The sequence below is a fragment of the Phodopus roborovskii genome, unplaced genomic scaffold, assembly GCF_943737965.1.
Source record: "Phodopus roborovskii unplaced genomic scaffold, PHOROB, whole genome shotgun sequence".
In the NCBI taxonomy this organism is placed as follows: Eukaryota; Metazoa; Chordata; class Mammalia; order Rodentia; family Cricetidae; genus Phodopus; species Phodopus roborovskii.
Window position 1 is genome coordinate 58728762 of NW_026126480.1, and position 21883 is coordinate 58750644.

Genomic DNA, 21883 nt, shown 5'->3' on the forward strand with positions numbered 1-21883 from the left:
TGGGTGGGGGTGTATCAGAGCTCCAAGGGTGCTCTCAAAGGGGACCGGAGACAGGAGCAGCAGGATCAGGGGCCAATCCAGGGAGTTCAGGCGGGGGGAGGGGGGGAAAGAGGTTGAAGGGGACAGGCAGCCCCGATTGGGCCCAGACTCACCTCTGGCCAATAGCCGGCAGAAGAGGACGAGGGCTGGGCTGGAACTTGAGAAGGTTTTGCAGGGTAGTGGGATCTCACTGGAAACTGGCGCTCTCCAGCTGAGACCTCGTTCTTTGGCAGCCCTTCTACACCATCTTAACTATGACCATTGCTTAATATATGGAAAATTGTCTTTAAGAAATTTTTGAATGAATAAAAGTTGCCGACCACTTTCCTTTCCATTTTGCTGTGATTTGGATGCATATGCCCCTTCAAAGGGTTAGTAATTTGAGGTTGTGATCTTCAGTGGGGAGGTGAGGATGAAATGGAAGCTTTATGTGTTGTGGTCTAGAGGTGAGTAAATACATCATCATCATCTTTCCATCTTTTCATGTGATCGTCACCTCTTAGCCAAACATTTTGTTGCAGTAATGGAAAACAGACTAATACTTCTTGCATGAAGTCAAGGATTATTTTATTTTATTGATAAACAATCCTAGGGGATTGACAAGATAATTTAGTAAATCATTGCAACTGAATTTGTTTTAAATGCTTCTTTGGCTTAGAAAGGGGTTATTTACTCCATAATTGCAAAACACTATTTATTTCTTTGCAACCAACATGCTGCCACTTGATGGGCTTTTATAGTAAGTCCCGAACAGTGAGATTTCATTTAAAAAATCCCACATGAAAAGCATACTTAAACAATTTTCTAGGAAACAGAAAGATGATATGAAAATATGTGAAATTATCATAAACAGGCATTTGTTAGTTTTTGCTGTTTTGAGAGAGGTTCTCCTTATGACAGTCAGGCCAGGCTGGCTATAAGTCACAATCCTTCAGACTCTGACTCCTGGGAAATAGGGATCAAGGCATACACCAGCCACCTTGTCTGAAGTGGGCTTTACAAATGGGTAGAAGGGATATGATGGTAACTATGGTCTGTTAAGTACATACACTGATACACTCAGTAAAAGCTGTGCTATTGTTTTAATCAGAAAGATTGTGACATTGTTTCTCGATGTTTTTCCAAGAACAACACACGTTTGCAAGGAGGCAGAACCAGTGGATACTTCTTCTAATAAAAGGGGAACTAGTTGTGTTTCTCAGAGGTTCCCCACAGAAACCTTCAGGATTTAGAAAAAGCACTGGAATTAAGTTTAGTGTCACATGGGATGTGGGCAAGTCACCACATCTGAATGAAGAACCTGAGGTGCATTCCCAGAGATTGCTCTTTGTCTGACTTTCCAGTTGAGAAGAAAGGTAGGTGCACACTTACCTTTCATGGCCTTTTGTGATGATGGTTTTTCATTTCATGTTCTAGGACACCTGGGAGTAGACTAAGGAAAAAAAAAAAAAAGAGGTCCTGTCCTATGTTACCAGCCACTGTTCTGGATGAAGGAAGGGAAGAGTTTACTTTGACATGTACGTTTGAGGGCATTTGGGGAGCAATCTGTGCTGCAATGCTTGGGGGCAAGAAAAAAATAAGGGTCCAGTAAAAGACAAAAGTGGGTTCTGTATGAGATCTTAGCTGACTTTGTTCTTAAAAACAGAAAGCAGTACTTTCACCTTTGATCATTTCATGGATTCTGAATGTCCCTTCTTCCACAGTATTTGTTCTCGTCTAGCATGTGTTACTTTTACAGTTCATCAGTTAAGAAACTACCTGCCACATGCAGAATGTGGTGATAATGCTGGAGAAAGTCGAGACCCCAGTCTATCATACTTAGCCCAAACCTGAGGTAGATTGTTACCTGATCTTTGGTACTATTTATGCATCACACACTCAGAGCATAAATTTAAGCTTCTCATAGGAAATGTAGGAATTAAAGAGGCCTTGAAGATTGTTAGGGTCAGAGGAAACTGTGCAGTCTTTGCTCAGATGAGATGAAACATACCCAGAAGAAAAAATGACTAGAAACTTCTATTAGCTTGAATTACAACCCGCACTTCCTGGATCTTAGTCCAGGACTCCTCAGCCAAGGTCATCTTTTCCCTACATTTCTACCATTTTCTTGAGACTTCCTATTGAATCTTCACTTTATTTTATGATTATTTTTGTTAGACCATCTTCTTGATGATTCCTTCTAGATTGTTCTGACCCGTGAGAGATAATCATATAGAAGTGAGAAAGCATGGCTGGTGCTGATGCTGATTCACAAGGAGTTTGATGCTGTTAGAAGGACTAGGGCTGCCTGTGTTTCTCCATCTCTGTACTGTGGATAAAAAATAAAGACACTATACTTGTCAATAGTCTTGTAAATGACATAGATAATATAAAACCTTGGCAGATTCCTCCCTAGCCTAGAGAACTACCCTTCAAGTCTATGTAATAGTCTTTGGTTTATATGAAAGTTGGTACACTGAGCTCTAGACCATAAACACACAATTTATTTTGTCCTTGAGGAATTTATTTGTCTTGTGTTAAAAGGTGTGTGTGTGTGTGTGTGTGTGTGTGTGTGTGTGTGTGTGTGTGTGTGTGGTGTGAATGGAGGAAGCAGCTGCATGGATTTACTTACAAAGTTCTTTAGAAGTAGTTAACATTGGCCCCAAATATCCAGAATACAACCCATTTTACCAGAGAATCATGGAAATATGGTAGGGGACCCTGTTGATACAGAATCTGTCCTAGAGAAGATCCAACCTAACTAGAAATGAAATAACAAACTCAGAAGAACCCCCAGTGCTGTGATGCACTATTGACATGCCCAAGTGCATTGCCAGGCACTTTAAAAGGTGAGTGTTTGGAGGTTCAGTTGTTAGAGCAAGAAACAAATTGATTTTGAAGCTTGGCAGCCCAAGGAAGATGGTCACTATTATCAGCAAGGCCATCTTCTTACAGATTGCTCACACAGGCTTATACAGGGGATCTGTTTAACATGTGTAGATGACATGGAAATTACAAATATGGAATGCTTTGCTTTGCTGATTGATACACAGGCGGCTGTTGCCTGAAACTGTACCATGTGCTGAACTTTAAAAATGTGAAGGAAATATACTGAAGGTTAAGCGTTATGGCTATGCCATTTTAGTTTTCCCAAATAACTAATCCTATAATGAATCATTAGGGTAAGCATCTCCCATCAAAAACTGGGAAGGTAGTAAAAGGCAACATTCCCCCAAAATCTGGGGGCACAAAAGACTGACAGTATTCACTGAGAGCAGCTGTTAGCTCCTTAGAGGATTCCAAAAAGAGGAGACAAGTACTAGACTGCTCAGCGGCTTGACTTCAAATACAGTGGTTTCCAAAAATAAACCTGAAGTGAGTGGAGCTAGAGTATTTATATAGAGTGTATGCATATGTGTGCCTGTACATGTGTACACATATGTATGATTGACAGTGTGCATGTGGGTGAATGTGTGCACTCATGCATATGGAGGCAGCAGTCAACCTTGGGTGTTGTTTCTCTGGTTATATATAATTGTTTTCTTGATATAGGGCTTCTTTCTGGTCTGGAGCTTGTCAATTAGGGTAGGCTAGTGGGTAAGCAAGCCCCGTCTCTGCCTTCCCAGTTCAGAGATTACAAACCCTTGCCACTGCGCTAGCTTTTCATTTTTTAATGTGGGTGCTGGGGACCAAGTGAAGGTTCTTGTGCTTGCAAGGCAAACACTTTATGGATAAAGCTCTCTCCCTAGTCTACTTAGGTTTTAGTGGTTACAGTTAGAAAGAATCTTCATTTTCTAAATCCTCTGAATGTATGTTTGGAAAAGTAAGGACAAAAATAATGACAAAAAGCAAATAAACCGAAGTACACATTAAATCGGATTGGAAATAAACACCCATTCTTTCCCAACACCTTTGCCTTCTATTGCTTATGAGGGAAGTGACACAAATTTCTCAACCGCTTCCTTGCCATTGTTGGCCAAGGAACTCATGTGCAGTGGGGAGCTGTGTGTGAAGGAAAGCAGAGAGCACTGTGTGTAAGAAGAAACGAGAATTGACTTTTGTTGTGTCAGAGCAGAAAAGGGATGTGGTTAAAATAAATACTGCCAAGTAGCTGAATCTGCAAGAATAAAATTGTTGATGTAGAAAAACAAATATATTCAATATAGTTGAGACTCCAAAATTCCAAAAGGAAAAAAATAAAAGTAACATTAGAATACAGATTGGGGTTAAAATGTGTCACATGCCTTTAATCCCAGGATGTGGTAGGCAGAGGCAGGTGTGAGTTCGAGGGCATCCTGGTCTACAGAGTGAGTTTCAGAGCATCCAAGGCTGTTACATAAAGAAACCCCATCTCGAAAAAACAAAAAAAATTAAACAAACAAAAACAAAAACAAAAAAAAAAGAAAAAAAAGAAAAGGAAAAGAAAAGGAAAGGAAAGGAAAAGGAATCAAATGTACTCAAGGGAATGCCTAAAGGTTGTCAGATAAGATGACAAATTCCTTTGCTAAAGTGGGAGAGATGTAGATTTGGGGAAAAAAGATCAGTTTTCTAATATGGTCGACTAAGTTCATTGTTGGGCCTTCCATGAAAGAAGGGAAGATAGATTGCCACAGCACTTTTAGAGTTCTTGCCACATCTGTCTCTTGTTATTACTCTTGTTGGGGAATACTGAAAATACGGTGATTTCCAACATGAAGCAAGTGAAGCTAGAGTATTCATTTAGAGTGTGAACATGCCTAAGTGTGTACATGTGTGTGGATGATTGTGTGTATGTGTGTAAATTTATTTGAGATTTAAATGAATGCCACAGAAGTTGAATTTTCACACGTATAAATGCATCCATTACTGTATGTTAGATTTAAGATTATTCTAACCTTTACAAATTTAGACTTTGCGTTCTTCTCAGGGGATGATAAAGTCTATAGATAGGTTGAAATATCCCTACTCAATAGCATAATATGTACATCACTTTATAACTCTGATGTTCTGATGTACTCTACAAGATATACAGACACAAATACAAAGATATTAGAGAAACTGAAAATCAAGGAAATATAGCTCTACAGGACTAGAAATACATGAAGTGCCTGACAATGAATTCATACCATATAATAACCCTAAGTAATTCAATACAAAAAGACACAGTTGAATAATTCAGTGCAACAAGAAAATTCATGGTATGAATAAAAATTTTGACAAAGATTGATATCACAAAACCAAAAAAATTTGAAGACCTCAGTAAACAGAATTAGGATACAAAAATTTCAAAAGCAGACTACATTAACCAGAAATTTTAAAAATCTGAGAACTTAAAAAATTATTCTTTTGAAATTTTCAACAGAAGAAAAAAATAAGAAAGGAATCTTTAATGTATGAAGATGCTGTTAAGATGTCAATAAAAATTATTATTATAAAACTTGAAGGAGAAATGATTAAAAAATAAGAATAGAAGTTTATTTATGAGAACCAAGTCTTAGGAGAGACAATCTAGGTACTGTAAGCACAAGTGTCCCAAATATATTTTTCCTATTATAATGACAAGTAGGGACAAGAGAATTTTTTCAAACATTGAGATAAAAACATTTCACACACAAGGGAATCATGATCAGCCTTGCAGTGAGATTTTATTTTTCAGCAAAATACACTGTAGTCCAGGAGACACTAGGTTGATGTAATCTACTCAGTGTGCTGAAAGAAAGAGTACTTGACAGCCAAGACTATTAAAACTAGAAAAAATATCTTTCAGAATAGGAAAAGTAAAATGTTTTTCAAGACAGAAAAAGGGAAGAACCTATGACTATGGACTAGCTTTACAGAATATATTAGATACAGGCATTCAATAAGTAATGATGATGATGGGGAGGATGAATGTAAAAAGCTCACAAGTAGATGTAAGTATACATAATCAATTCAGAATACAGAGTGTAGATTAATACATAATTAACTAGAATGATAGCATGGAATTTCCTTAATTTTATGTTTTAGCATATTTAACTCAATTGGTATCTATGTGTCATATTATATTTAGACTCCCTGTTCCTGGTTTCCAGGAAGCCACCCTAAATTACATTTTTTCTTCTTCTAGAGCTGTTTCTGCTGACATGATAACAATACAAGGAATAGAACAGACTGCTTTGGAAGCTGGTTATGATGCACAGAAGCTGGGACAACAGCCTTTATATGTGAATTCACAATTGTGGAAAAGGATGGTAGAGAAATTCTTGAAGGGAGAACCCAAAATCCTAGGGGTATGTTGATTTTGAGAGAATAACAGTGTTATAAATTCTCAGATGACCAATGTAACATGAACCATAGTGTCCTGCTAGCCTTTTAATGCATTGAATGGTCTTGGAGTTCTTAGTGTTTCATTTGTAGAACTTAGATTCTCAAAAAAGTAACATTATATTCTATTAACTTATATTCTCATTGTAAATCTGTCTAGAAGCCAGCAAGCAATACCCATGTCATATGCTGAATGTATGTTGTCTTTTCTTCACCAAGTTAACTATCCTATTGTGTGTGTGTGTGTGTGTGTGTGTGTGTATGTGTGTGTGTGTGTGTATATATCCTCACTCAAAATCTCAGGACATAGAGAAGTTACACATACATTTTCCCCAATATCTAACACGAGACTTCTAGTCCAACTTCCAATACCATAGGCCAAACCTCATAAGCTAGGTCTTCACTCTATGTTACTGTCAGTGTTCTTGTCTTCTAAGAGCCTATATGAACCATCAATTAAGATATATGTACATAATGCTTTAGGCTTTCCAAATTCCTCCCATAAGCCAGTTCCAAAGGGAAATACTGCCATGGCCAGGTTTAATCACTTCTCTGGTATCAATTTTGTGTGTTATTTTTGCATTACTATGACATGTGTCACTAGAAAAGCAACTTCAAGCATAAATGATTTGTTTTGATTGTGGTTTCTGTGGCTCAGTCCACAGTTGTGACACCCCACCTCTTGACTCAAACATCCTGACTGCAGAGCATATGACAACTTGTTTATCTGTTGGTATACAAGAACATTATGGAGACACAGGTAAAGGCAAGGATGAATTCTACCCTTAACCACTTGGACCCAACCATCAGTGAGTGATCTACTTCTAAGTAATCCTTCCCTATAAAATTTCCAGAACTTACCAAAATAGCACCCCCTTCTGGGAAATGAAGCATTCAACACATAAGCCTGTGGGAGACATTTCATATTCAGTGCATAGTTTCAGCACTAATATCCTCCTTGCTGTCCTAGTCAGGATTTCTATTGCTGTGACAAAACATCATGACCAAAAAGCAAGTTGGGGAGGAAAGGGTTTATGTGTCTTACACTTCCACAAAATAGTCAGTGCAGGGACCTGGAGGAGGGATTTGATGTGGAGGCTATGGAGGGTGCTGCTTACTGGCTTGCTCTCCATGGCTTGCTCAGCCTGCTTTCTTGTAGAACTCAGGATATTCATCCCAGGTATGGCATCACCACAAAGGGCTGGGCCCTTTCCCATCAATCACTAATTAAAACAATTCTCTATAGGCTGGCCCACAGCCCAATCTTATGGAGGCATTTCCTCAGTCAAGGTTTTTCTCCTCCTCGTTATCTATAGCTTGTGTCAAGAAGACATAAATCTAGCCATCACACTTGCCTTTTAAAGTTTCCATTGCCCCAACATTGCCATGCTGGGAACAGTTTCTTGTGGCTGAACCTCTCTGTTACTAACTTAATCCGAACCCTGGCATTTTGCAAAACTGTATTTAGTTTCCAAATAAGATGCCTGATTGCCCACCCTTCATGTGCCATCTTGAGTATTTCAAACAGGAGTAATAAGAGTTCCTGTGGCTTCACAACTGCTATGTACCCAACGTTGGCCTGGAACTCACTATGTAGTAACCCATGCCGAGTATCAGTTCAAGAGAACTATAACATAAATGACTGGGATTTTGAGTTTCATTAAATTTTTATGTGAAGGTGAGAATTGTTATTTTTTATAGTATTGTCTTTTTATCAGTTAGCATGGAATCTAGTATCTCCTCACTCTTTGGTAACCTATGTCATCAGAGGTTTACATTTTTACACACAAACACACACATACACACACACACACACACACACACACTTTGTCAGATTTACACAAAACAAATTTCCCTAATCTTTATTATTTGACACCTTTATATACTTGTATGATGAATTTTAGTCATTTTTATTTTTCCTTTATTTTTGAGATTATAATTACATCATTTCCCTTTTCTTTTCCCCCTCCAAATCATATATCCCTTCTTGCTCTCTTTCAAATTCATGGCCTCTTTTTCACTGATTGTTGTTACATGCATATATGTATATAAACATATATTCCTAATATATGAACTGCTCAGTATGAATGTTACATGTATGTATATTCTCAGGGTTGACCATTTGGTATTAGATAACCAATACCCCAGGAAGACTAATTTTCTTTTGATGTCCATTGATCTCCTCACTCCATTTTATTGATTATTTTGTTATTTGACTAAAGAGGGAGTGAAATCTGTGCTCAAGTCAGACTTATTAACAAGTGCCAATCAATAAAGTACACTCACAATACAGAATGAAGCTGCTGCCACTGCAGATCCAGCAGATAGGCCTTCACAGTTTGCTCCACCTCTGCCCATTCCAAAAGGGGATGAAAACCATGTGGGTTCCTATGGCTCACTGCCAGCTCACCCACACCCAAGAGAGTAACTTTCACCCCCCTCACCTTTTATTTGGGTATTTGGGTCACATACCCCCAAAGAAGACCACACCCAATACAATTTGCTGTCAAATTCCCACAACACTGACAGCTTTATACAAATGTCTTACCCTTTTTCCTATCAACTCCATCTCCCATCTAACCCATCCAATCCGATTCCTAGGGCTGTGTCTTCTACAACCCCTTGTGTTTAAGCCGTACCATATGACTCACGCATATGGCTTGAATCTGCTACTGGGTGATCTCAGCCTCTTTTTTTCTTACCTAGTCTGATTAACAGATATTAGATTTTTATTGCATCTCTTCAGTGAAAGATATAACTGTAGATTTTGTTTTCATCTATTGTCCTTATCTTCACTTCCCATGTCTGCATAGTAAGTGACACAGATGAAATGGAGAACTCTTTGAAAACACTATGTGTCAAAACTCAAAACGAAACAAAACCCCCAGAAAAATCTGAATGGGCTGATTTCATCAAATGAAATAAATTAAAAATTCGTAATATTCTAAAATAGAAAGTATTGGATGCAGAAGATGTCTGAGATGAATCCTATCAAATGCTTGATTTCCTTTCTAAAATTCATTTTGCTCCTTGATTTGCTTTTCTTTCCTCAGTTTCCAAAGATGAACACTTAGGTAGTTAATTTTAGATTTGTTATTTTTAAAAAAACACATACATTGTTGCAATATACAATCTTCCTTATTTTTTTAAATGTGTAGCCTAGGCTGACCTCAAACTTGTGATCCTCCTGCCTCCACCTCCTTCAGCAAATACTACCAGCATCTACCACCACAATTGGTGTAATATACATTCTCACTGCTGTGTATTCCCTTTCTTTAATCCCCCAAGTTTCTATAATTTTCCATTCTTTTTGTATCCCAGTGTAGTGAAACTATCTGTTACACAGGACCCATACTTTAAAAACAGGGTTTTTTTTTAATTTGGTGTGTGTGTGTGTGTGTGTGTTCTTTTTGTATCCTAGTGTAGTGAAACTATCTGTTACACAGGACCCATACTTTAAAAACAGGGTTTTTTTTAATTTGGTGTGTGTGTGTGTGTGTGTGTGTGTGTGTGTGTGTGTGTGTGTTGCTCATAGAAACCAGAAGAGGGCACCAGGTTCCCATGAACTAGTTACTGGTAGTTCTGAGCCTTCAGTTGTGGGTGCTGGGAACAGAGCTCTGTTCCTCTGCAAGAGCAGTGTGTACCCTTAACTGTTGAGCCACCTCTCCAGTCCTGGATTCTCCCATTTTTCAGAGTACCTTATTAATATTTTCCCCCTCAGATCCCACATGACAGAGACAATGCTCTATTTACTCTTCTCTAGGTATGTTTCTTCGAGTTACTTCTTCTGGTTAAAGTCACTATTTATTAATTCCTGGGTCACCCTCATCTGAGCTTATGACTAAGGAGAGCAGCTATGGCAGTAGCACCTTGAGTTTCAGAAAATGCATCTTGAAAAAAGGCTTGGTAATGTCCCTTCTATCTTTAAAATTACTAGCATAATGATAGACTTTCTGTGGGACAATTTTGACAAGTTATTATATCCACAGCTACATGGACAAAAGTGCCAAGAGAAGGTTATCCAGAACGGCATCTAAGTGTATCAGAGATGGAGATTGAGAGTAGCTCAGTGGTTGTATAAGTGTCAACACGGGCACACTATTTTGGCAAATGGTCTGTTCTCATTTCTTTGCTGTCACATCTAGGTTGTGCAGATTGTGATTGCCTTCATGAACCTCGCCATAGGCATCATGATGATAAGTGCTACTGTAACATACGGTGAAGTACTCCCTGTTTCAGTGTACATAGGGTACCCAATTTGGGGGTCTCTGATGGTGAGTTGCATATCTTATATTATAAATGGGTCTAACATACATTGTTTTTAAGATTCTGAACTTAATTATTAATTTATTAGGGGTATCTTATCCCTTTTTATTCAATTATTTTAAGAATAGATGCTAGATTACTTATGTATACTACACTGTACTTATATCTGCCCCCTCACCACCCTCTCTTATCCCTCTCCCAAAACTACCAACTACCTTCCCCTAGTCTTCCACCTTCTTTCTGTCTTTTCTCTTTCTCTCTGTCTCACTCTTGCTTTCTCCCTCTCTTCCTCTCTCTCTTTTGTTCTTTTTCCTAGGACCTGTATAAAACTCACAGATTCTATGTGTTCATGATTGCAATAGCCATATTGTATTCAGAAGACTATACTCCATCACACTCCTTCCTATTCTTTAGCTCCCACAGTCCTTCCATTCAGTCTTCTGTGATGTACTCACTCTCTCTCTTTCTCTCTGTGCATCTTTGTCTCTGTTCTCTCTGTCTCTCTGTCACTCTGTATGCATGTGTATATGTGTTGGGATGTGTGCACACATACACACACACACACACACACACACACACACACACACGTACATAACATAAATGTCCATTTAGGGAACCAAGCATTCGATAGTCACTTATTCTTAGCACATTGGTCAGTTTGAGTACTTTCCTTGACCATCCTTCCCTGGGGAAAGAAGTTTCTATGATCAGGGCTGAGAATAGTGAAGATTGTTTATGCTATCCTTGTATCTACTGTGTGTGGCGTCTTCAGCTATATAGGCACTTACTGATTAATTCTGGTGGATATCCAAAAACAATGACAGTAGACTGTATTGTTTTGGAAGCTTCTGTGGGCTCCTTGGCCAAAACCTATGAAATCCTATCTTATCTAGTATTTCTACAACTTTGCAGAAAAATGTCTTAAGGTAGTTAAATGCCTCAGGTAGTTAAAAAATTTAATATATATCAATGAAGATATATTGCAATAGTATGTTACCATGAACTCAAATCAGAATAAATTGGGCATGTGTTAACATTAATTTCTTCAATTAATCTAACTACTTTCTGTGGCTTATCCTTTCTGGTGTTGTTTAGTTCAGTTGTATAAACTACTCAATTGCTGGTAGATCAATCTGACTTATTAACATATTTCACTTCTCACAGATATTTTCAATGCAAATGCATATTTTCAAGACAGTTGTTGATAAGGGTGAAGGGTTTGTTATCATTAACTTGTGATTCACTTTCATAGTTTGCCCTTCTGTGAAACTCATAGGAGAAATAACAAAATGAATGGAATATTTTCCCATGTGCCTTACTGAGAGTTTAGTCATTTATACTAGTTTTCAGTGATAGTCTTAGGTGTTGGTGCTATAAATTATATTAATATCTAAATACTTATTTTAATAATCACATTCAAGTGTATTTCTCAAATAAGCATGTGAGTTCATACTACAGTATCCATTATGTTGCTTTTCTTTATTTTCATTTAGTGCCAAGGATACAAAATAGTGGGCATCATGATATTTGTACACATGAATACCATTGTCTATTGCTCATGTTCACCACCATACCTTTTGCAGCCTTGCCTCATAATTGGAAAACTTCTTTCTAGGTCTCACCAATTAAAAAGACAATACAATCCAGCAACACGTGATAAGGAGGGAACAAGCCTTTAATACAGAGGCCTTTGGGAGACACTCGAAATCAAACACAGTACCATTTGGGAGTTCATTGCATGTACTTGTATTTTAGATGTTGTGACAACAGTTTACCTCCCACAAACTGTTGATTTCATTTACATGGATTAGCTAACATCCTGACTTTAGAAATGTGTTGAAGAATAAGTTCTTCCAAACTATTTTATTAGTTTCCTCATTTCAGATTGAAGACAATATATTAAAATGTAAAAATAAAATGTGGAAAGCTACCTTAGAAACCTATATAGGAGAACTGTGAAATTAGGTGAGTCCAAATGTTGACACTAACCATTTCAGGCAAACTGAAATACTTGCCAAGTTAAAAAAAAAAAAAAAACAGTGAACCTAAAAATTATGCTGGGCATCGACCCTTAAACAGTTATTTTTTCTTCTGCTACTTTTATATTAAATTTTTATTATATTTTTGAAAACCAAGGTCAATTTTAACAGTTTTAGAAGAAAAATCCCTGAAAAGACAAGCTATAGATCCCAGAAGTTGCTGAGAAGAGACCAGGAGAGGAAATAAGAACTTAGGCCACCCAAGTTGGCATGGGTGTCAGCCATGTAGTGCCAAGCAGCAACATGGTGGAAGGGACATTTTAGAGAAAAAGCAATGAAGCCCAAAGTAGCAAATGAAAAGGATTTTTGGGCTCTGGCCAACATACACAACAGAGGCTAAAAAGAAGAAAAACATAGTTACATCTTTTCTAAGTCAGGACTCAGACAGGTGGACAGACATAGTTGAACTACATGCTGCCTCTTTGGAACAGCACTGGGAAGGCTAGGATTCTGGAAAAGCAAAGCACAGTATGTCATTAAATGGGTAATTATTTCTCCTATCTCTTAAGCATGATTTAAGTTGAGTCTAAGCTCCTGGGTAGTGTTTCTCTGGCTAGATGACTCACCAAGCAAACTGGACTGGAGTAGCTATTTTAAATGAGAATAACATTTAGTTTCTTTCTTAGTTTAATAAACCCCTAAATTTTGCTGCCATGTGAACAGTAATTTACTTTATAAATTTATAAATTCATGCCTGAGGGTTCATAAACAGTCTTAATAGCAATTTTGGTATGTCTGTATGTGTGAGAGAGCGTGTGTGTTTATAGTTAAAAATTATTGGGAAGAAGAGCTTCAGTGGAAAAGAAGAAAAGAGAGAGGAAAATGGGGTGAGAAGGCCAAACGACCATTACTTAATACATACATGGATAAAACTGTCAAAGAATTGAAAACATTGATGAATTGTACTAGCCACCTGTCTGGTAGAATTCTTCTGTTTTCTAGGAAAAGGGGAAAACTTCCTTAACTTTTGTGGCTCTTTTAAGATAGTCAATCTGTTTCTCATATGTTATCTAATTTAGGAGTAGGCTTCAATATAATTTTCAATAATGTATAAAGCATTTTAACCTGGATTTTACCTCTTATTTCTAGTTTATTATTTCAGGATCATTCTCAATTGTAGCAGGAAGAAGAACTACAAAAGGCTTGGTGAGATTTTTGTAAGTTATTTTAGTATAAAAAGAGGAGGGGTATTACTGAAGTATCTGTTCTGCCAGGATTGAAAAGAACAAAACACAAACAAAACCCTTAATCTCTAAGAAACAAAGGAGGATGGTCTGCATTACATCTAGAAGAATCTGCCTCTTAAAATTTTTAGTCAAAACATTAGCTAAGTCCTGACATGAGGTTGAATATTGTGTCAGTGAACTGCAGAGAGAATCTCGGTACAGATGCAGAGATTCAGGAGAACAAAAGTCAAGGAAGATGAATTAATTCTACCTTGAAGTTTACTATCCACGCCCATTAGCATGGCACTAAACATTTTAGTAACATAGCATTTATTGACCGATTGATCAAAATGTGTGTTCCAATTGTATACAGAAAAGATTTTGAATATTCAATAAAACAAATTCACAATGTGTTATTTCTCAGGAAGAGACAATTTCTAAAATATATCATGACAGGATATCTGTCACAAAGCCAAAAACGGGCTCCAAACCAAGATCTCAACAAGCTTGACACTAGCTAGGACCACATTTGCATTATCCCTACATCACTAGAGTGTGTTTAATACATTTCCAAATCTGTGCCCCAGCACGTCCTGTAGCTAGACCATTAGTACATATCTACCATGCTACATTCTCACCAAACCACTCACACTTCCCTGGGAAGATTTGCTTCTTATGAAATGCTGCTGTACTTTCAATACTGGAAAAGAATTGCAGATATGAATAACAGAGAAGGAAATGTGCAAAGGGGGCAGGGCAACAGAAGCCCAGCAGCATTAATCCAAGCAGAAGTCAGACAACCTTGTAGCACAGAATGGTAAGAGACCACACATAGAGATACTCTTCAGCTGGAGTATAATAGACAGCTCAGGGAGACAGCTCAGCCGTTAAAGGTATCAAGCTTGACAATCTGAGTTTGAGCTGCAGGACACACAGGTGGCTATCTGGCCTGTGCAGATTCAGAAATTAGAAGAGATGTCCTTACCCCAATATGGAGGGAGGAGAGAGTAACCTCCCAAAAGTTCTTTGACCTTTGCAGGCACATCCAAATAAGTAAATAAACTTATTTTTAATAAGTATAATAGTTTTGAAATCCCTGGTAGGAGAAATTTGGAGTATGCTTCATCTGTCTGTAGGGGTAATCTGCAAGATTTAATTGTAGAATTGACTTTCACATTTTTGTTTTGACAAGAGATTTGAGCTGAAAAATAATGGTAGAGATGAATTGGGATACTTTTGAATTAGTCAAAACAATGAGGATGAAATGTGTAAGGAAAGAATTGAAGAGTTTAAAGTGATGGGTGGAGATAGACTTGAGGATATCAGAGAATATTGTTTTAATCAATTTTATTCTTTCTAGGTTCGAAGTAGCCTAGGCTTGAACATCACCAGTTCTGTGTTTGCCTTCTCTGGGATCGTAATCAGTTCACTGAGCCCAAGCATTTATTCTTTCCATTTCTATTACTGTACATATAGAAGCACTTCAGAAAGCTGCCAGATGACCATGCCCATTTTAATGGTTAGTACTTTCTGTTTTCATGGAATTATTGTTGAAGCTTGCTGCCTCAACCAAACCAAGAGTAATACTCCTTGATCACCTTTAGAAATTAGAAACACATCCCCCATGGAGGGATACTCCCTTAACCTAGCGACAGGAAAGAAGTCCTAGTCCCTACTTCAAATGGCTAGACAGATTTAGATGACCCCTTCTGGATAGCATCACCCTACATGTGGAGTGTGGGTGGTAGGGAGGGGAGGGTGGTCATAGTAGTGCATGTGGGGGGGAAGATAGGGAAAGAAGAAGGGAGGAAGGGAGGAAAGGAGGGACAAACCGAAAAAAAAAAAAAGAAATTAGAAACCATAGGGAAATAGGTCAAGCCTTATTTAGGAATGAGAGATACAGTGAGATCAAAAGAGAAGAAAATGCAGGCAAATATAGAGAATCAACATTTTCAGTTCTTATGCAGAATAAACTGCATTGTCCATTTTATTCCAAGTTAAAGTTCATGAATATCGGGCCCTATTTATTTGAATCAACACAATTGCATGAAGAGCATTGATAACTAAGTATCCCCCTTGAACATTCTAAAAGTCTTTATAGTAAGTGTTTCAATCTCTAGGCACTCAACCAAAATGAGATACAAATATATAGTGGATGGAACAGTTTTCCAAAGTCACTCAGAACTTGGCGAAGATAAGTTCTGGAATTTCCTTCCTAAAATTTACCTATTATATGTAGTTAATATAATTAAGGATCTTGCTTGCTATTTATGAAGGCCTGTTACGTCATAGACATCCAGGATGCAATGATATGAACACAGCTCTAGGATTGAAAGCTGTGTAAGGCAGCTTTCTTGGTCATGGAGCCTGTGACCGCACACAATACTTCTTCCTTAAAAGAGTTCTGTGCTTGCTGTAAGCTCTGCAGCTGCTTTCTTCACATTGTACAATGGAATCCTCTTTCATCTAAATGAGCCATCTTCTTGTTAAGTTCACGAAGTCTTCTGAATTGTGTGAGTCTTTTTTTTTTTTTTTTTAATTCGTGCTTCATCTTATGTCAGCGTGCTGGAGTCCAGCTCTGGATGAGGGCAGGGTCTGAAGATGGGTGGATTCAAGAATACTGACAGGATGAATCAGACACAGAACACTTCTTAGTTTCATTTTAGGAGAGATGGGCAGAGAGGGAGCTCATCTCAGATGGAGACTCAGGTCCCAGCAGGGGATGTAAGAAGTAGGCAAGGGAGAGAGGGAGCCAGACCATGGTGGTAGGGAGAATCCCACAGCCTGCCTATCTAGCAGCCAGAGTGCATGTTTAATTTTGCAGAGTTTAGTAAGTAAGGATACATTCATGTTTCAAAACATAGATCATATATCATTTTTGTTTTGGATATTTTTGCTTTTGTTTTACTTCTTTTTGTTCATTAAGAAACTATGACAGAAGAGTTATCAGTTCTAATCATTTTCCCTCAAGTTTTGACATCATTGATAAAGAGTTATCTTTTATAATCATTCTTACTCATTAAGCCCATAACCCAATTATTAAGAATCTAGAGGCAAATGACAGCCTGATCTTGGGCTGGTAGCTTTTATGGCTACAAGGACATTAGACCAAAACAATCTCCAAGCCATTCTGGGCATACTGCCATGTCCCAAGCAGTGTATTATTAACTCTTAATGGTCAGAGTGCCCAAGAAATATCCTCAGGCCAAAGTTGCTGCAGTTATTATTCAGATTCTGGTTAATACAATGTTAACACTTTACATATTTATAGAATTTGTCTATATATCTAATCCTGGCATTCTTTTGTTTCTTGGTCATATGACACACAGTGGCTTTGCATGTACTAACTTTTCTAAGAAACAGAGGACCTTTCAACTCATTCTTTTACCATCTTTCCACTCCATACTTTGCTCACTAATACAAGTCTCTGTGTAGGGCTGAGGTAACTTAAGCTAATCTAACTTTGTTGCTGTACATGCCACATACTCACCTCAGTGTAAGCAAGAAGAGGCTTGCAATCTGAACTGTGGTCAACTCCACTAGCCCACAAAATCGTGTTGATTTTTGAGTTTATTTTGTTTTGAATATCTTGTTCCTGCATAAATACAAGGACAGATGTTTCAAGTGTGTCTCATAGCCTCATAAAGAGACCTCTGACTTCTTTATGTGTGTGTCACAACCTCTAAGTCATAAGGAAGACCTTCAAGTAGATAAGGAGATCTCCCTAAAGCAGAGGAAATTGTATGTTTAGGACTTTCCAGGGAACGTTTAAAAGCAGTACTCCAGGGAGAAGGCATAAATGATTCATAAGAAATTTTCCATCAATCCAATACCCCCAAATTGTACAAATACTAAGTCACTCAAATATACAACAGGTGGAGATGGAAACCAAAGGTGGCATTGTTAGGATTCAGGCATTATGTTGGCCTGCCCCTGTCACCTGGCAGAATGCACTCAGGCAATACCCTAGTCAGCATGCAGATGCAAAGGACCCCTTTAAAACAAAGACCCCCCAACAACTTACTCATTCTTCCCCCTCTCTTTCCCACTCTGTTTCCTACTATTCCCCTGGGGCAGACAGGACTTTTCCTGTCTTCCTCTTCTCTTCTGTCCTCTCTCTGAGTCTCTTTACCTCTTTTCTCTTTCCTCCCCTTCTTCCCATTTCTAATAAAACCTTTCACTAAGTTCTGTTTACCTGGCTTGTTTATCCCCCACCTGGTCACCCTTGCTTGCCCTGCAATCCACCAAGGTTATCCACATTTATCCTACCAGTCATGACAGCCATCATGTGCTCAGCTTCGATGGATCTTTGTCAAACAGCTGTGCTGGCCTTATGACTTTTGCTGTTCCCATCAGATATGGCTGTGCCATCAGAGGACCTCAATAAGGAAGGGCCTCATTAATCTTGAAGTGTCAAGTATGTTCCTATCTGGGAACCAGTGGTATTATTTCACAGACCTTGAAGCACTTGCATGCACACACGCACACATGTACACACACACACACACACACACACAAACACTTTTTATGTGTGTTATACATGAATACACATAAGCATATTCTCATGAATGTCTCTATGTATGTCTGTGTGTGCCTTTCTCTCTCTCTGTATCTCTCTGTCTCTCTCTCTCTCTGTCTCTCTCTCTCTCTCTGTGTGTGTGTATGCCAAAGGCTGTCATTAAACGTCATTCTTAATTGCTCTTCACTTTGAGGCATGGTCTCTCATTTTAACCCACAGCTCTCAGATTTACTTGTTTAGCTATTCTTTTTATTCTAAGAATCCCCTGCCTGCATGTGGGGATTGAATACATGCCATCATGCCCATCTGGCATTTGTGGGGTGCTATGAATCTAACCTATCCTCATCATGCTTCCATAGAAAGCATTTCACCAGACAAGCCATCTTCCAAGTCTCTGGAGCACATAATTTATTAAAAATCTTAGGGTTAGAACCAGCAAAGTTAAGAAACAGCTCTCTTAGTTCAAGAAGCTCTCATCTTGTGAAAAAAAAAAGATATATTAAGAAGGATGGAATTATAAACAAAATGGTCAGATAAAGAGATTTCCTTGTAAGAGAGAAATACTGTGTGTAATAACTGGACTATACCACATGAAATTATTAGGGACCAGCTACAGATGTTGAAAGGCAAGTTTCACAGGGCCTAAGCTAATGCATGTGCTTCAAAAAGTGACAGAATATGCAGAGTTTAGAAAGCCAAGAACTGGCTCAAGATCAGGCTGTGCCAGGAGCTGTGTTCCTAGGCTCTTGGGCAGTTATGCCACTCACTCTTTCAGCGTAGAAATGGTTGGAATGTGTGAGGCCCACTCCTCACATGCTCGCATTGTGATTTGCTGACAGGGTCTGGATATTGTGGTGGTCATCTTGAGTGTGCTGGAGTTCTGCATTGGGGTGTCTCTCTCTGCCTTTGGATGCAGAGTAATGTGCTGTAACCCTGGTGGGGTAAGTTTTGTCTCTCATTCGAATGTGTCTCTTCATGTTTTCTGTCACTCTGTAATAAGTCACATAAACACAAAAGCTGAACACAATTCTCATTCATCACCTCTCAGCTCCCTTTGGTGGAGTATGGGCACAGCTTACCTGAGTTTTCTATTCAAGGACTTACAAGCTCATGTTTGTGCAGTTGGAAGCTCTGTGGGATCCTCTGAATTGTCAAAGCTTCAAGCTTCTCTTATATAGTCACATGGCACAATTCATACCCTCTTTAGTATAGAAAGTAGGACAGTGCACTTCTTTGAAGATGCCAAGGGAACGGATGTTTTGAGTTCTTTCTGTTTACACAAGTTGAAAGGTTCATCTAGAATATTGTTAATTAACTCTAAGTCAACCGATATATGACCTACTCATTCGAATGATTTTCTGTGCTAGTCTCATGTCTCATCCACACTTGAGGAGAGGGTCACTGAGAGACATCCAAGATCTTTGTTTTACGTAGTACAGCTTTACCATTCTTTTCCTTGCAAATGACATTCCCTTAGAGTCTGGACCAGAGAACACTTCACATCTTAGAAGCCCACAGAGGGTACCAGATTTACTCCACTCTTATCATAGCATCCTTCCCTGGCTATAAAGAAACACTGGAGTCAAGACCTCTCTGTCACTTGGTATCCACCTGGGCATTAGCTTACCCTGATGCTTGTAGCAAAACCTTCTGGCTTTTGCTCAGAAAGATGATCTCAAATAGTGGATAAAGGGAGCAGAGACAGAAGTAAACAAGGACAAGAGTATGACCTTTGTGTTCTTTAAGTACTGAGGCTCTAAAGTGAGTTAGTAGCTACTAAAACCCTACAGCTGCTCACTAGTCTCATTGCCCACAGGCCCAGTGATGGTTAGGGCTCCCAGCCAATAATAAGGTGATAATAAAATGATAAGATCACTGGGTGCTCATCTATATCTTTTTGGAAAACACCACATCTTCATCTCCACAGGCTCTGCCTAAAGAGCACTGGACTAGATTACAGAGAATTGTATGATGGGTTTGCAATTTCAGGTCCTAGAAGTATATGTTTCTTTGGTATCACTGAAGATTTTAAGATTTCAGTGAGTGACGAAGCATTTTTGGATAGGTAAATTCCTTCATACCTTTCAGGCCTTAGTACTTGTTTTTTGGAAATCTGTGCTTGTTGTGAATGCTGTAACAGTAGTAAGCTGGAAAGCATTGCTCCCAAGCTCTCTGAGTCTGGACTTGTAATGGCAAGTAACATATAATGACAGTCTAATAATCTCTGGGATCTTCAGCTATTCCTAGAAAATTCTATGTCACACGACTTTGCAGAACAAGGATAAGACTTGTTCATTCTTTCAGCATGCTTCCTGACACTCTGGGCCAGTCCAATTATCACAGTGCTTTATGTATGGCAACCAAGTCATCCTGCTGCCATCAGCACTGGCAAATTAGTTTGGGGAAAAAGATCTGTATTTTTCTTTCTTTCTTTCTTTCTTTCTTTCTTTCTTTCTTTCTTCTTTCTCCCTCCCTCCCTCCTTCTCTCCCTCCCTCCCTCTCTCTCTCTCTCCCTCTCTCTCTCCCTTCCTTCCTTCCTTCCTTCCTTCCTTCCTTCCTTTCTTTCTTTCTTTCTTTCTTTCTTTCTTTCTTTCTTTTTCTTTTGGTTTTTGCTTTGGAGCCTGTCCTGGAACTAGCTCTGTAGAACAGTCTCTATCTCATAGAGATCCACCTGCCTCTGCCTCCCAAGTGCTGGGATTAAAGGTGTGCACCACCAACGCCTGGCTGAGCTCTGTATTTTCTATAAAACGCCATTTTAAGCAAATTCATGGGGACTTTCACTTACATCTCATACTGTTCCACTCTAAGAATCAACAGTAGCCACAAGTTCCCAAAGGATAAAATTCTACAACTGAATATGTGTCCTAGGTATAGCCTGATCTAAGGGATACCTGAGAAGTCTATCAGATTGCTGTGAGGTTCAATTCTGTAGTGACAGGATGAGCATTGGTGATGGTGACAATATGTGGGTAAAGAAAATAATCCCTGGGGGGGGTCTGTGAGTAATGTAATAACATCTGATTGACTTTCTGATTGACTTTCCAGGTTGTGATAATTATGCCATCAAGTCCTCCCATGAAAGAAGCAGACTATTCTATATCAGTTTAAGGAGGTTTGATATCACCAGCACACCAAGAAAAAAAGTTTTCCAAGAAATATGTGTTGATTTTTTTTCAAGAACCACACATGGGGAAGAACAAGACTCCAACTCTGATGTGGATGCTTGTGTGTGCCCGTGTGTGTGTGCCCATGTGTGTGTGTGTGTGCTTGTGTGTTTCCAATGACATCCTCATATTTCCCCAGGAATCTGACAGATCATTCCACTGGATTTTCGTAATATTATCATAAAATAATAAATATACCACCCATGTACTAGCTAAATAGCATTTGAACATGTTTTATTCATACTTTAGACAATCTAAAAGTGCTTTAAGTCAGCAAAGTAGGTTTTAAAGTAAACGGGTGAAATGATTTTAATCACATTAGATTTTCACACTGACTACACATTTCTGCTACTTTGTCTAATGCTCTTCCTGTTTGTCTAACTTTGGTGTTTGTTTTTTCAAAGCAACAGATTTTAGGATTTTTTTTTT

At 38.5% G+C, this 21883-nt stretch overlaps 1 protein-coding gene across 1 annotated transcript; it reads left to right on the plus strand.

Annotated features, from left to right (window-relative positions):
* Nucleotides 1-1238: 1238 nt before the first annotated feature.
* On the plus strand, nt 1239-21453 carry LOC127228871 (membrane-spanning 4-domains subfamily A member 4A). Its single transcript, XM_051193969.1, has 7 exons — nt 1239-1394; nt 6104-6266; nt 10446-10574; nt 13695-13751; nt 15132-15290; nt 19130-19231; nt 21336-21453. Exons 2-7 carry the CDS (start codon nt 6120-6122, stop codon nt 21396-21398), a joined length of 657 nt encoding a protein of 218 aa, XP_051049926.1. The 5' UTR covers nt 1239-1394; nt 6104-6119; the 3' UTR covers nt 21399-21453.
* Nucleotides 21454-21883: the final 430 nt, after the last annotated feature.

What these genes read in the sequence shown, in the direction of transcription:
- LOC127228871 (XM_051193969.1), top strand. Translation starts at nt 6,120, where the DNA reads ATGATAACAATACAAGGAATAGAACAGACTGCTTTGGAAGCTGGTTAT. An exon ending in CAATTTGGGGGTCTCTGATG is followed by an intron (nt 10,575 to 13,694) that starts GTGAGTTGCATA and finishes TCTTATTTCTAG; the next exon opens with TTTATTATTTCAGGATCATT. An exon ending in TGTGCTGTAACCCTGGTGGG is followed by an intron (nt 19,232 to 21,335) that starts GTAAGTTTTGTC and finishes TTGACTTTCCAG; the next exon opens with GTTGTGATAATTATGCCATC.